The following is a 15,933-nucleotide window of genomic DNA, read 5'->3' as shown; positions in this document are numbered from 1 at the left end:
TCTCTCTCTCTCTCTCTCTCTCTCTCTCTCTCTCTCTCTCTCTCTCTGTCTCTCTCTCTCTCTCTCTCTCTCTTAGTACTGTTTTGACCCTGCTGCACGTTTATAATGGGCTGGGACTGAATGCTGATTGTGTTGCACACTGCAGTACACAGATCACATGCCGAACAAAACCAAACCTCCTTGTGAGGTTGACTCATCAAATATAGCTCAAGACTTCTTTCTTTCAAGTCGTCTACCTTTCTTTGTCTCTTCTCTCCACAGCTCCCTCGCCCAACTTTTTTTGCACTGCACCATACTACAAAGAAATGTCCAACATTGTCAAGCAGCCATTTCTACACTCTTGTGTGTTTCTCTCTTTCAGGCGTAGAACCATGTGACCGTGTCTCCTTGTCTTCAGTTTGACCCCAGAGGGCAGAAAATAAAAAGCTTGGTCACCATTGTGTTTTGTTGTAAACGCAGAGTTAAAAGTGCTGAATCACTAGCCTATGGGGACATTATAACCTTCATCACATATCAACCATTATTAATTGTAGGGTCTACTAGTCCCATATCAGGGGACAATTTGTCTCTTTCAGCTGCTCAACTCTGCAAAGTTTGCAGAACCCTCTTCCATGATATTGCTGTTTTGAGCTGATAAGGAGAAACCTTGAAAAAACGACCCGTCCTTGGGTCACTTTTTACTCTCTGGTTCAGCTAAGAACAAATCGGTCCATGTAAGGGAACTCACCATGCAAACAGTCATTTCCACCTCCGAGGCCCTGCGGCTGAGCCACCTCCAAACCGATGAGCGATGGAGAAGAAGAAGGCGATGAAGATGAAGAGCCGGGTGGGGATGAGGGCGGTAGGCACTGGGAGCTCTGGTTGGGCACAGCTGACTGGGAGCTCTGCGAGGGGATCTGGGCTGAACTGGAGCTGTTGTTATTATGCATGCTGCCCATTCCATTTTCAGTCAGAAACTCCTCCAAGTCCATGTACTGAAGCTGGAAGAGGCCCCCATCTGCAGGCAGGGTGCGATCCCACAAGAGCGGCCCCAAGAACTGGTTGAAACTTCCTCCTGCATTTCCACCAGTACCACCAGCACCACCAGCACCACCAGCACCACCAGCACCAGCAGCACCAGTAGCACCAGCAGCACCAGTAGCACCAGTACCACCACCACTCCCTCCTCCACAGCCGTTACTGTTAGTACTGTTGCCTATTGCACTGCCATTCCTTACGGGGCACACTCCCATGGAGTCCTCATCAACGTCCAGCTTCTCTTTGTCTACCAGAGATAAGAGAGCAGAATCATAATAAGAACAGATGGAGGATGATGAAGACCAACTTTCAGTACACAAGAGAGTTCTTTGACAAAAAGGTTTTCTGGAGACATTTTAGTCAGTGGACGCTAACATTGACTCAACATACTCTGGCAGGTGTATTCATGAGATGCACTTCTGCAAAAAATCTCCCTTTTATCCTATGTCCCACACACAAGCACACACTCGCAGATGGACCAGATGGTAGCTGAATTGCAGCACAAGCAAGAGCCAAAACCAATTTGTTGTCATAACACATACATAAGCTCCTGAACAAATCTCACAATACTTGAAGGCACGTTTTGGAAACTGCACCGCATTACATCTGAACCGAAACGTGCCCGCGCTCATTGTAATCTGGTTCCCAATTTGAAGTCGCAGCGGGGATTATAATCCAGGTGAATACTCATCAGGGTCATGGAAGAGTCATCGTGAATATGTGTGTGTGTGTGTGTGTGATGGTGCATCAGAGTGCCATGAAATAAGACAAATGCAATGTTTGTTATATAATAATGTTGCATATTTGTATTGTAATAACTGCATCAGTGGGTGGAACAGAGGGGTGTGATTTATTCATTGCACATATTGGAGATAGACCGTGTCATGTGCTTGTGCTGTACATTCAACACAAACAGCACTGTCACATAGTATCAACTCATCCAACGAGAGAGCGTCTCACCTTTTGCATCGCACGGGGGTTTTAAACGCTGGTCTCCCTTCATGGGGTGCTGCAGGAGGGATTTAAGACCTGCCATAGAGTTGAGTGGCCCCCCTGTGAGGGAGCCTGCAGGCTGGGTACAACTTCCAAACTGTGGGCTTGTGCCAGCTGGGAGGTCGGGGTTCGGAAGCTGGGAGAGCTGCCTGGACATCCTGGGCCAGATGGGGTCGTAGAAAGATAGGCCTACTGGGGGCACTTGAAGGGGCGTGGCAAACTGACCGGAGAGCCTACCAATAGGACAAGTATGCTGGATGACTGCGCGAGTGTGTACAGGGGGGAGGTGTGGGGGTGGGGAGAGAGAGAGAAAGAGAGAGTTTTCAGAAGAGTCCTTGCAGAATAAAGCAACCATTGTAATGCAATCACAAGTATGAGCATAGAATTAACAGATTAATCATACTTTGACAACTTAAATGTAGTTACCTTTCACTTGAGGTTGTGCAGAGTTCCTTATTTCCTTGCAGAAATATTTTCATCGAAATATTCCATTGCAGTTGAATGTTGTTAAAATTCTTCAGTGGATGAAGCTGGTATTCTCAGAGGACCAGTGTGGGAGGGACACTCAGACTATCCGAGAAAGAATACTGTCCATAATAATAAAAAATAATAAAAAAACACAAAAACGTCTAAATGACAACGTAACCCGCAAACAGCACGGACGGGAAAATGTTACAATTAAAACTTGTAGAATAATATCCCGAGTTAATCGTTCCGGCAATCAAAAGGAATATCCCAAAATAGTTGCAAAGCAGACCTCCGTCAAAACAACAAAACTGTGTACAAAAAAAAAAACATGCACAGCGACGAGAGCAGTGACTGTGTTGGTCAGATGACAAGTTGTATTGGTGTTTCTCTCCTCTGCTGTCGCGCTCTGCTGTCCGTCGGGGGGGGGGGGGGGAAAGGGGGGGGGGGGGGGGGGGTTCCCTCTCTCTCTGTCTGTACTTTTTTTTTTGCATCCGGTGAATCCAGTCACGGGCGCACGGGCTTAGGTCTGTTAGGGCCGCGCGACGTCCACGTCCGATCGTCCTCTCTCTCTCTCCCCCTCTCTCTCTCGCTCTCTCTCAGCTGGAGCGGACACGGGCAGTTCACGTGACGTCACACCTCGCGGAACAAGCGAGTGAGGCGCGAGGAGGGCGGGGCCCCGGGATTTAGCAGATCTCTCAATTCTCTCTTATAATTTATGAGACACACCTACCCTCGTGCCACACCTCGAGCACAGCAAGCTGTTTGTTTTGTCTGACGGGTACGAACCCAGTGACTTGTACCAGGTTTGGTTATTTGCTGCAGCAATCACGATATGAAGTGGTGTTATATTTAGTATGATGGCACACAGTAAACCGTCTTTAGACTAGTAAACCTTGACATCACGGTCATATTCATGCTCAGGATTACTGGCTCAAGCCTTGTTTGCACATCTCTGTTCACCCATAGTTGTTGGCTTTCTGTAATAATCAGGTAGTGCAGCATGGCTTTTCCAGTTTCCTTGTAATCCACAGAAAACGTGACTGTGCCGTTTTTTTCAGGCGAGAGGAACGTTTCAGCACGTTGCCTCCCGGCGTACAATAGCTGTTCCAGCTCACGTGTACGAGGCACGCGGGAGACGAGGCCTGTGAGGCTCGCGGCTCCGGCACCGATTGGCTTTGGAGACTCGTCGCTCCGCCCACGACGAGCGCCTATTGGACAGAAATAGGTCGAATAAACCTGCCCGCTCGGATTCCCCCCAGTGCATGCCACTGCCGCGTGAGACCAGTTCGAAACACAAAAAGCGCGAGGGCTGTCTGGCCTACTGTACAGTTGCAGAGCACATACAAAAACATTGCGCGCCACAAGAGTTCACCTTTTGTTTGTTTGTTTTCCAGACTAGGACATGTCAGCTCCATATATACAGAATCCATTTGAGTGCACTAAATGTGAATATTAAATGTACCAGGACTGTCTTCTGGGGTTCTGGGCCCCTTCAGTTAACACCGTCCTGTCTTTTAAATAAAACTATACAGCTGTGGGTTCCTCACCACCTGGATCCACACCTAAAACAACAGTGGGTGTGGATCATCTTCTTCTTTTTGTTTGAAAGAAAGTCAGATGGATTTTTTATCATCAATCCAAACGCAAACACGCCTGTGACTCATTTTAACATATACGATTTACTCCTTTCACTTCAACGGTCTAACAGTAAATTAATCACAACATTGTGGTGTTGCTCATTAAAGTATCTTACTGTTTCAGATTTGTCTACCATGAAATCATTGATTTGGAATCACAGAAAGGGCTACAGTCAAAAAAAATAATCAAATTTCTAATTTTCTAATTTATAGTTCACACACATGCAAAAGTATATTTCACCCTTTCATTTTTAAACATTCAGTGAGACTACCGAATGATTCTCACGCATTGCGTTTACTTGGTGGCCTTAATCTCGTAGCAAACAGCAGACAGGAGGCACATAATTCACACACTCATACAACACTCAGCCTCTCCAGTCCACCCCCTATCTGTGCAAAATCCATGTGACTGCCACACTTATCAACAACAGGCCAAGTGTACAGTATAAATGAGTTGCCTACTGCCATCTGGTGGCGCTATGAGTGAGAAGTTTTACACAGTATACTGATAATATACTGCACATTTTAATTATTGAGAACAATTCATTACCCTGGAGTAATCTGGCCAACCCCAATGGGAAACCTAGGACCTTTAATGTAATGTATTGCTATGTCACAATGAACAGCACTGTCTGTTGTGGAATCCTTCAGGAGTCTGGGGGTTTCTCTCAGGACCTGCAGAGAAAAGAGGATGTACTTCCTTTAACCTGCCTCAGGAGCTGCTCGTACGATTCAACACTGCAATAACGCAGCCTGTTCTCTGCACGTCCATCACAGTCTGGTTCGGATCAGCCAGTTAGAACTGCAGAGAAGATCACAGGTGGCAGCCAGCCCCTCCATCCAGGATTTACACTCCCCCAGATACATGGAAACGGGCCGGAAGCATCACTGCAGCCCCTTCAGAATACCGAATGCCAAAACAACCAGACACAAGATCAATTTCTTCCCACAGCTCGTCCCTCTGATGAGTCAAATCAGTCACACACTGTCAATAACCCTGTAACACCAAAACATTCACTGCTCCCAATATAGGTCTCTTTTTTTAGTTTTTAATGCACCATATATATTGATATATCAAATACAAATCCTACAAGCTGTATACACTATATAGACATGTATACATGCACATACTGTACATAACTGTATTGACCATGTATACCAATCAGTACTTATTTATTTGCACTGTTTGTATAGTTTGCATCTTAGCGAACACTTAACCTGTATAAAGACTTATGTATATGCTTTTTTAAAATATATTCATATACACACCGCTCGGTTGCCGTTGTTCCTCGCTGTTGTCTATTTCTGTGTACATTAAGAGCACAAAAACTGAGCCAAATTCCCTTTATGTTTATAAATACTTAGCCAATGAAGGTGATTCGGATTCGTATACATCCTGAAAACCATTTAATCCACAGTGATATGGAATTCACACAGGACATGAAGATAAATGTCATTTTAAAACTTCAATACTAACTTTGCTGACAGTTACAACGTCCTCGTGACTCACCGTTTGTACCATCTTCGGGATATTTTAAATGACAAATGAAAAGAAAACAAATGATTACACTTAAGGTTTATTCATTGCTGAAATATAATCAACTACTGACTTCTCAGTAAATAATGTGATAGAAATCTACTAAAACTATCATTTTTCTTCAGAAGAAAAAAAGGGAAGGCTTGACAGGGGTATGAACATTTCACATGTGAATAAAGTGACATGATGTACTTAAAACTTGCTTCAGAAGAAAACAAAAAAAGGCTTAACAGTAAGAACATGATTGCAACTCAGCAAAAAGTAAAAAGGTAGAAGGGGTTAAGTATACGATTGGCATGAAGACTGATTGGGTTACACACATAAATACATGGATATTACATTGGTTTCTATTATGATATAGGTCCTTGTCGTTAACACACCGTGAAGTACTGTAGAAATAATCACTGCTAAAAAGAGCATACAAATAACATGAGATAAACATGTGTTACAGTCCACTTGTTTAACCTGTTTTCAATCTCTTGGTATAAAAGCTAGGAATATCTCAAATAAATGAAGTAGTGTGAACATACTAAGCAAGGCTTTTTGTAAGTTTCTTCATTTTGGCGGGAGAGGGAACCTTGAAATGCTAATTACCAGCAACGTTGACATTTTATCTATATGTGATTCAATCACTAGGGAATATAGAGCAACTTTTAAATCAAGTTTTAACACTACAAACTTCTGGGCGTATACTGAATAAACCATCACATACTGTAGGAGTGATTTCACAACCTCAGCTAAAAACTTGACCAGAGAACAAACATGCACTGACAAACTATCAACAAAGGTCTTTGTCCTCATGTCCCTACTCCTAATAAATGCACTTTACATGTTTAAAAAAATCCTCAGAACCTCTAAGTGAACAACAACAAGACAAAGTACACAGCAGAGACGTTTATCATACAGCAAGAGGTGTAGCAGGGAGTCTAGTTATGGGGAAGAGAAGTACATTAGCAGGTCATTTCACCTAAACTTGTCTAGTAACTGCACAGTGTCAGCCAAGCATAGTGTCAATGCACTTAAGGGGTTAATGAACCTATGGAAACAGTCACGTCTTTGAAAACACCTTCCAATATAATCTGGAAGGATTTCTGGTGAACTATTATAGGATGCTCTACAGTAGTTGTTAACACACTCATTCTAATAGTCAGCAGAGTAGATGTCAACAGAGACATGAGGAAAATTATCCTAAAAGGCAGCATTTGCCTTTTTAAGTCCTTTTTATTAGTTTTCTCGCCTTCCCATTTTAGAACTGAAATATCCCACTGGTGTGCCACTCTTTTCAGGTACCGGGACGCTCAGTATCTATATGGTCCCTGTAGGTACGGTATCTCCTCCTGACCCTCTCGGGTCAGCCTCTCTTCTGGTCTCTTTGAAAGCTTCAGCCTGTTGGCATCTCCTCGCTGCAGTCCTTTAGCCCTGCGGCGGCAGGACACCTTGTGCCTGTAGAGCAGCGTAGCATTCCAGAAGCGAGTGGAGCAGCGTCGGCAGGAGAAAGTCCCTCTGGCGCGATGGGAGGCCCGATGGATGAAGGCGGACAAAGCCCTGTGAGACTGCTTCCCACATACACTGCACCTGAGTCGCTCCTGAGTGGTCAAGGCTTTCTGTGGGTGTTTAACTGCCATGTGGACAAGCAGTCCCGCTTTACGGGAAAACACAGCATTGGGGCATATAGGACAGCCAAAACGTTTCACGGGGACTTTGAGAGACGAGAGGACCTGCACCTTCATCCCCCCAGTGTTGACAAGCTTATACCCTCCACTACCTGATCCTTCTCCTCGCCTAATTGTCAAACGAAGAGAGCCTTGTTTTTTATTCATCTGCCTTCTTATTGTACAACTTATCTTTCTCTTCTTTTTGCTTCCATCGAATCTGACTAAATCTTGGGAATCCCATTTATTTTCCCTCCAATCTCTCCTGTTGGACTTTTTTTTTTTCTTCTTGAGTCGTCTCACGTCATCGTGTGATAACTGGATGCTGCAGTCGAGGTGTTGGTGGGACTGGCTCCCTGACTGATGATGAGGATGATGGTGGGAGATATGATGATGATGATGCAGATGATGATGTTCAGTGGAGGGCAGTTCCGTGAGGGGCTGGAACGGGGCGGTGGTGTGGAGCGTACGGCTACGGGATCCAGCTGGATATATGTGCTCTCCTTTCACCCCGGCTGGGGAATGCGGGTGCTGGGGGGCCATGATAGTAGAGTTTGGAGGCAGAGGCTGCGAGTAAGTTGGAGCATTAGAGGCTGAAGATTGGGCCGCAGCGTCATAAAAGAGAGGAGAGTAACCAGGCGGTGGTTGCGGGGGTGGCTGCTGGTGGCTATGAGTGACGACGCTAAGACTCTGCCCTCCGTGGCCTTCTGTGGAAGGAGCCATCTGCAGCAGGGCATTGGTGGCAGCCTCACTCTCTGATGTTGACTGATTCACATCACTCCCGCCTCTGTTGTCTCCAGACCCACTGCTGCCTTCTTGCGGATTCGGCACATCCGTACGGGTCATCCCGTGCTGCGATTGCCTGTGTCGAGTGAGGCTGTTAGAGTAAGCAAATGCTTTTCCACATACCTCACAGCAAAAGAGCTTTTCACCCCCACCTTCATGGACCGTCTGATGATGGGCGGTCAGATGGAAGTGGTGGCGGAAGGACTTCCAGCATATAGCGCAGGTGTAGAGTCGAGGCGGAGGTGGGGCTGGAGGCTGCGACTGGGGGTTGGTGTCTTGAGGCTTGACGTCTTGAGGGTAGGAGTAATAGGAGGAGGTGCTTGGTGCTTGGATCTGGCTCCTGTCTTGGGCCACGCTACATTGAGGGTTGGGGTTAAAGCTGTTAAGGTTATCCGCAGCTGGTGTTGTGGGCACCTCTTCCAGCTCCCCTTTCTGGTGGAGTTTACTGTGCCTCCTGAGGCTCTGGGAGTAACCGAACTCTTTTCCACAGATGCTGCATTTGTAATTCTTGGCCCCGGAGTGGACCGTTTGATGCTTGCTGAGGTGAAAAGCTTCTCTGAAATACTTTCCACAAACAGTGCAGTGATGGGGCTTCTCTCCAGTATGGATGCGGTCATGTCTGCGTAGGGTCTCGCGACGTGCAAATCCCTTCCCACAGACGCTGCAGAGGTGAGTGCGTGGCAGGCCACTGGACCCCATTCTGGGGGTGTATTGCCTACGTTTGGGGGGCTGTCCACCAGCTGCAGGATCTTTCTTAGCTCTGGGTTTGCGGGGACGTTTTGGTTTGGCAGTAGGATTCTGTGGGTTGCTGCTCATAGCCTCCTGGCTCCCGCCACCTCTGAAATTCTTATCTAAACCAGATGTTGATGAAGGTGAGCCCAGTGGACCTAAACCAAGACCGCCTAGTAGACCTCCTATGATGTCTCCCCTATCATCCCCTCTATTTCCACTGTTACTAGCTGCTGTTATAGCAGAGATTGCGTTATTGACAGAGCTAGTGACATCATCCTCTGAGTCATCCAGTAGAGAAGAAAGGGGCAGGTGGGGCTGTTGCTGCGGATGGTGGTGCTGGTTGTGGCTCTGTGAGTGTGGATGCAGTGTTGGAGCCAAGGGTGCCTTTCTCAGAGCTGGGCCCGCCATCCCACTTCCACAGGGAGAGGCACCAGAGTAGCACGGAGATGGATTACCTTGAGAACGATGGTCGTCATGGTAGCCTGTGTAACGATTCCGAGAGTAGTCAGTGGGGTATTTAGCATCTGATCTGTCCCTGTCATTTGAATTAACTCCCCTTCCAGACTGAAACAGACCATCACATCCTAACCCTGATTTTGGTTCTCCTTCCCCCACAATGATTACACCATCTTCTTCCTCAGTTTTCCCATAAATAACACCTCTATTGCTCTGATAAGTTCCCCCTCCTCCATTACCTCCTCCACCCCCTCCCCCGACTCTGTCCTCACCATCAGATCCCGTCTTGCCGCCCCTTTGCTTGGGTCCCCTACCTGGCTTGCCGCAGGTGCCTGAGGCAGCATGGTTGAGTAGAGAGGTGCTCTCACGGAAGGCACGACCACAGGCGGGACATCGGAATGGCTTTTCCTCATGTATCTTCTCGTGGCGTGTCAGTGACTCTCTACGATTAAAAGCCCGAGAGCAGGTGGAGCAGCCATATGGGCGGGCTGAAGAGTGTATAACACCGTGTTGCAGGAGATGCCCTTTTTTCTTAAAGCCTTTGCCACAATCAGGGCAATGATATATTTTGTCTGGGCTAGGACAAGAATTGGTTGGGGTTGGGGTTGGGGGAGTTTCTTGGGTCGAATGAGGAAGGCTTGGGTCAGACTGTGCTTTAATGTGAATGGGGTTAGGGACAGTAGAGGAAGAATTGCTAGTACCTGCAGTGGTTGGCTCATGCATGCGCAAATGCCTGCGAAGGCTTGAAAGGTGAGGGAAGCTTTTGCCACACTCTCCACAGCTATAAACGAGCTCTGAATCAGACTCTGTGTTGTTGGCTTGCATTGAGCTCTGGTTATCAGATTTAGAAAGGTGAGCATCATTGGTAACCAGTACTGAGGCAGCAGTGGAAGAGGGAGCAGAGGAGGAGGAAGAAACTACTGATGAGGATGAAGATGATGAGGCAAGCAGGGATGATGGGTCTCCACCCATATTTGACATACCAACCCCGCTCCCAATTAAAGCTGGGGGCTGACCATGACTAAGCCCTCCACCATTACTGCTAGTAGTGGGATTACCACTGTGGCTGCCGTGGCCACTATTGCTATTACTACTGCTTTCAGATTTTCTCTGTGGCAAATAGCCAGCCATAGCTTTCTTCCTCCTACTGCTACTGCCGCCGCTACTATTACTTCCACCTCCACTGCTTTCCCCTTTACCATCATCTTTAGATAAAGATAAATGGAGTGGCAAGGGGAGCGGCAAACCTGCCTCCTGCTGCATCAGAGATGCTATCTGATTTGACGAGAGTACAGGGATGCCCTGGAAGTCAAAGCCACCCAGTGATGAGGAATGGGAGCCTGGGTGGAGTGGGTGGTGAGGATGGGAATGAGAGTGAGGATGAGAAAGGGCGTGAGGTGGAAGCTGTTGCTGCTGTGGAGCCTGATGTGACTGGGGGGTGGAGTGGCCATGAGAGTGAGAAGAATGCAAAGCAGGAGGCGGAGCAAGACTAGAACCGGGGTCCCCGCCTGTCTGACTTAAACCAAGCCCTAAGTGGTTATGGGTTCCCTGTTGGACAAGAAACTGCTCTAAACTAGAATTAGAAGGCACCCCAGAAAGGAAATACTGATTAGCAGCTAACATGCAACTAAATTGTTGGTGAAGGCTTCGTGCATCAGACTGGGCCCCAACCAACTGGTGTCCCAATGAGCTGACTGCACTGCTGCTAGAAGGGTTGTTAGAGGTGGCCACAGATGTTGAAGTGGAAGGAGAGGAAGAGGAGGGACCAGATGATACTTGGGGGAGAGAGAGGCCGGGATGCAGAGGAGGGGGGGGGTGGAGGTGCTGATGTTACTAATCCCCCTAATCCCCCAACACTCCCACTACTACTACTTCCCCCAGCAAAGTGCTCAAAACGCCCTATACCTGGGTGTAACTGCTCCTGTGCTAGTGCTGCCTCAGACGGGTGGAAAGAGCGCAGGAACTGTGGGTAGCCTGACGAATGGCTTGAGCTGCTGCTGCTCATCTTGCTTGACTTTGAACGAGAGCTCTGAGATGAGGAAGGCTGTTGTTGTAAAGGTGGGGGAGGAGGGGCACTCATCTTGGCAAAAATGGAGGCAGAATCAGAAAAGGCGTTACCTCTTGACCCCTGCAGGGGGCCCAAGCCAAGTCCAGACAGAAGAGCTCCAGAAGACTCAGCCTGCTGCTGCTGCTGCTGCTGGAGTTGATGCTGGTGAAGTTGCACTTGCTGCTGATGCTGTAGTTGTCGATCTAACCCGAGGCCTTTAAACTGGTGGGCCTGATGCCCACTTAACATCTCTATAATGTCCAGATTGTACTTTCCAAATTGGAACATTTCCCACTCACTGGCACATGGGGGTGCACGGGCCAAACCTCCAGCACTAGGAGCGGCAACAAAGATCCCACCACTGACTGGTGAAAGACACACTTTACCCTAAGAGTGAGGTTATGCTACTAATATTTTCCAGAACTACTTGAATGTCTTAAATCTTAAGTTCGTCTCTCCAGATAGTTTACTTCTGGTGCTGCTACTCCCTGTTGATTATCCACTGCCCACACTCTACTTCCAAAATGAGTGGGGTGGCCGGGAAGATGAGTTTATGATCAACGGGTAAAAGTGTCTTTAAGACAGGTAGATGAGTTCCACCTAATTTTAAAATGGCTTAGAATAGTTTTTACTGAGAAGCAGTTCAAATGACTTCTTCTGGTTTCCTTTGAGAGTTACTGCGTTGACATTATCCTTCATCTAAGCAAGATTCCTGATCCGTGTTCAGCCGAGACGATCCTACAGCTGGAAAAACAAAATTCAAAAAGGGATGAAAGTCATCGGGGGGGAACAGGACTTTTGAATAAAAAAAAATCTGCTAACTGTCTTTGGCTAATAGGCCTTCAACCTATACAGAGGTGACCCCCATCTATTAAGGTGAATCTACATAGACATTAACTTAAGTCTGCACTGTAACATTACAAGAGATTTTTCCCCAATGGCCGACATTAGGTGAAAGGATTATTTAAATTCATTCTGTATTGTAACTGCAAATCACAATACTTGAGTGGAGAGAATGATTATGTTAAGTTTACTTGAATACTTTTGACATCAGGTTTAATTTGCCATTTTGCTTCTACACATACATTAGATTTGAGAACACAAATTAGAACTTTTGTTAGGTTTTAGCTCTCACTAGTGTCTTATTCATGCTGAAATTTACCTACCAAACGTTTCTTAATATTGTGAGGCAATTAGCCCCTCAGTTTAAATGATTAATGTACATTTCGATGTCCGGTTACATTTCTCAGTTCTCCCTCTCCAAGCACGTCTACATGCTAATAAACACGTGCAATAATTTATGTTTTGTAATAACTTACCATTATGTGGTTCTGCTGGGTTGCAGCACAACCAGAATTGTTGCATGATTGCCAATTCTTTATATCATTAGGTACATCTTTACTAAAGGAGGCAAAAGTTACTTTCATCATTCTTACTTGTCTACACATATAGTTGTTCATATTAGGCCTCTGCCATGAAGGTTGGTGCTGAAAGGAGGCAGACATTGCTTATTTAACAAAGCTACCTTGGAGATAGTGACCCAAATTTATGACAATATTATACACTGACTTACCTACCACTGTAACCCCTGTGTGTGCCGCAGCGGTTCAGTGATGTACAGTACCTCACACTATATTTACCACAGCATAAATACAGTATATCTGGCTCTCTCTGCAAGTACCAAATGGTACTGAGGAAGAGAAACTGACAGAATGTAGAGGTTGAGCCGTGTTGCGAGAAATGCCACATTAGACAGCAGATGCTTCGCTTTTGGTTAAATGCCAGTGTGTGTGTACATAACTGATTTTACACTGGCAGCATCCCTGCTACATTTTACACTCTGTGCCGTCAACATTCTGCACATCATGGCTCGTAATTATTACCATGAGAAAGTTGACCGTTTTTCGGATCTACATTCTCGTAATCATATTCTAGCACCATACTAACCATTGCCTTTTTTTTTCATTTCCGTTTAAGTTTGTTTATTACCAGATAGTCACGAAGGCATACAAGCCATAGGTTCCTTCTTAGCCTAAAATCAGTCCACATAATGTCAAAATGCAGTCCATGTGAATGTCTTTTGTTTTTAGAAATGTTCTGAAAAGGAATATTAGAAGTGGTCAATCACCTGAGTCGAAATGGTGGTGGGGGGGGATTACGCAGTATCAGATGCTGTGTAATATCTTAAGGTGTGTCAAGAGGAGGACTGGCCTGTAAATATCAAGTTACATCCATTCATATTGCACATTTTCCATATGATATATAATTCATCCTGTCTATTGATTTATTTATCTATGGCACTTAATTATACTAAGCTGCCTTTAGTTGGACCTGTACTCACTGTGTGCAGTGTCATTAAAGTCGGATTAAATCTAATCTAACCACAACCACCAACAATATGATACGTTATTTAATTAAATAAATACACTTTTCACAGTCCAAAAAAGGGGGAATAGATAATTGAACTGTGGCGTTATACGTTAGGTTGTTGTAGGCATTAAAATGTGCTGTTATTCTACTTGTGAAGGCTGAGAGTAACGTTACACCGGCTCCGGTAATCACTCCATTTGAATCTCGTTTTGCTCACCTCGTAATATCTTACCGTTTCCTCTAATCGATGTGATGAACCTAGTCGGCAGTGAGCTCCCCTGGCAGATGAGGGTGATAATCTATCGCATATTTCACTGCCTCTCATTTTAACGTAGATCCTGTGAAAGAAGGGCAGAAAATGCTCAAATTAACACCAGTAACACACCCGCTGCACAGTGTAAACATTAGCGGCATCTTTACAGGCGCAAGTAATAACGGATGCACTCGAGGAGGCATCCTGCATTAGTATTGGCTCACATTTGGGAGGAAAACAGGGAAAACATTGGACGCGCTTGCATGCAAAAGTTCTCTCTTTAGCGTCGTATTCTACACTGGCTCGGCGTGTTTAGCCATTTGGTGCCATACGCAATCTAGAACACCACCACCACCCGCTGTAAGCTAACGTTAGCCATCTTTCCGATTCGCTTTATTAAAAGCACGCCGACGACCGTTACCATTACGAGGCTAGCGTTAGCATTATTACACATGCGTAACCGATATTCGGCAAATGTTTACCCACACATTGAGTTGGAGCACAGTTGCAGATGGACGAGGCCTGTAACGCCTTCTTATAACTGCCTAGCTAGCTATCGACCGCGTCCATGTCTGCGTGCTGTTTTCCAGTCGTTAGCCAGAGCCATTTTCACTGATGCTGAGCTGAGTGAACACTTACACGGTTCCCGCAAGAAATCAACGCCGACCGCAGCCGCCTCCTTTGCCGTTAGATTACGACCGTTTGCGTCGACAGGGAGCGTTAAAGATTTCGACGGCCGAGAAAAAAATTTGGATGGTCGGTGATGATATTTTTTGGGTAAAAGTGAGTGACGTGTGCTCCCTTAACATCGGTCCTTTCCGGCCCTTGTAATATTTCCGGGTAGCACGAGCGGGGCTCACGGGCGGCTGCATAGGGCTCACAGCGGTTTTACCGTGTGGTAAAAGAGGAATAATCTTCCACTAACGTAACACATTCATATAATTAGTTTAAATTCACTTCCACAACCCTCTGCCCGATTATATAAAAAGTTACCCAGTCTCAGTGTGAGGGTGAGGACTTTAACCCAGGTTGCATATTAGATGATGTTTTATAGGCCTATTATACTTAAAATTCGGTCTTTTGGCTATAATTAATAAATAAATTGCATTAGCTGAATAAAAATAGCCTCAGCTGTGCTCTTTTATTCTATCTCTTTGTATTAGCAATTCACCGTCTTATTTATTAAGTTTATGCACAGGCCACAGCCATTTTGAATTATGCCATAAAAGTAACGTTACACATCTAAATTAGTTTCATAAACTTTACGTGATGTGATGGTAGGTTTAGAAAACAGGTCTTCAGGGGCATGAACCCAATTGTTAATGCTTTTTATTTATGTTGTTTTTTTTAAACAGCCAATCAAAATCAATAAATATTTCACATGTGTAAATAAAAAGTCTAATGTGTACGCATGTGAATAAATAATATAAATTCATTGTGATAATTATTACTACCAAAGTACAACTTATTCAGGGGATATACTTATCTTTGTTCTCAGTCCCATTTGATTGTTTGTCTGTATAGTTTGAACATATGGGGTATATAGTAGTATTTACAAGAAGTGCTTGATAAAACATTTTCATTGGCCTTTCAGTCACATAGCTACACATCCATAATTCTGAGTGTTAAGAATAATGTAATGACAATGAACAAAACAAGTCATGTATTTCTCAAGGCACTCAAGATAAAAAGGAAGTTTTATTCTTGACATCTCTTCTTGGCCTCTCCTGTTCCTCTATCTCAAACAGATCTACACAATTGAACCACTTTAAAAGTGATCAGCCGTAAATCAACAAACTCCAGATCAATATGATTATTAGCTTTTCTTATAAATTAAAAGACATTTTGTGTGAAGGCTTCGTGCAGGTTTTGTCTCAGACAGAGCCGAGGAGCTACTGAACCTCCTGGTGGTGAAATGTGCAAATTACAATGATTGTACCGCATCAGTGGCAGCCAGTGCCTAAATCAAACATAATATTTTCCAT

At 45.3% G+C, this 15,933-nt stretch overlaps 2 protein-coding genes across 2 annotated transcripts in view; both read right to left on the bottom strand.

Annotated features, from left to right (window-relative positions):
* The window catches only part of dbpb (D site albumin promoter binding protein b), a 9,230-nt gene extending 6,332 nt beyond the window's left edge, over positions 1-2,898 (bottom strand). Inside the window, exons 1-3 of the mRNA XM_031853477.1 lie at positions 2,437-2,898; positions 1,978-2,271; positions 728-1,264 (exon numbers count right to left, since the gene is read on the bottom strand). Of these exons, the coding sequence (XP_031709337.1) occupies positions 728-1,264; positions 1,978-2,167 (727 nt within the window). The 5' untranslated portion in view covers positions 2,168-2,271; positions 2,437-2,898. The remainder of the gene's footprint in view (positions 1-727; positions 1,265-1,977; positions 2,272-2,436) is intronic.
* Positions 2,899-5,507: 2,609 nt separating this feature from the next.
* Positions 5,508-14,821, bottom strand: LOC116386583 (zinc finger protein 384). The gene is made up of 4 exons (XM_031852939.1): positions 14,588-14,821; positions 13,928-14,033; positions 11,397-12,069; positions 5,508-9,304 (listed from the first exon to the last, which is right to left on the bottom strand). The coding sequence occupies exons 3-4, from the start codon at positions 11,611-11,613 to the stop codon at positions 6,951-6,953; spliced, it is 2,571 nt and encodes an 856-aa protein (XP_031708799.1). The 5' UTR covers positions 11,614-12,069; positions 13,928-14,033; positions 14,588-14,821; the 3' UTR covers positions 5,508-6,950.
* Positions 14,822-15,933: the final 1,112 nt, after the last annotated feature.

The sequence above is a fragment of the Anarrhichthys ocellatus genome, unplaced genomic scaffold, assembly GCF_004355925.1.
Source record: "Anarrhichthys ocellatus isolate YVR2014 unplaced genomic scaffold, GSC_Weel_1.0 scaffold13, whole genome shotgun sequence".
NCBI classification, from domain to species: Eukaryota; Metazoa; Chordata; class Actinopteri; order Perciformes; family Anarhichadidae; genus Anarrhichthys; species Anarrhichthys ocellatus.
Note: the sequence above shows the minus strand (reverse complement) of the source record. Positions and strands in the feature narration are given on the sequence as shown.

Excerpts from the sequence above, each read along its gene's own strand:
- LOC116386583 (XM_031852939.1), bottom strand. The coding sequence starts at position 11,613 with ATGTTCCAATTTGGAAAGTACAATCTGGACATTATAGAGATGTTAAGT. Across the intron at positions 9,305-11,396 it reads CCCCCTGCAGGGGTCAAGAG|GCTACCATGACGACCATCGT; the intron begins GTAACGCCTTTT and ends ATCGTTACACAG.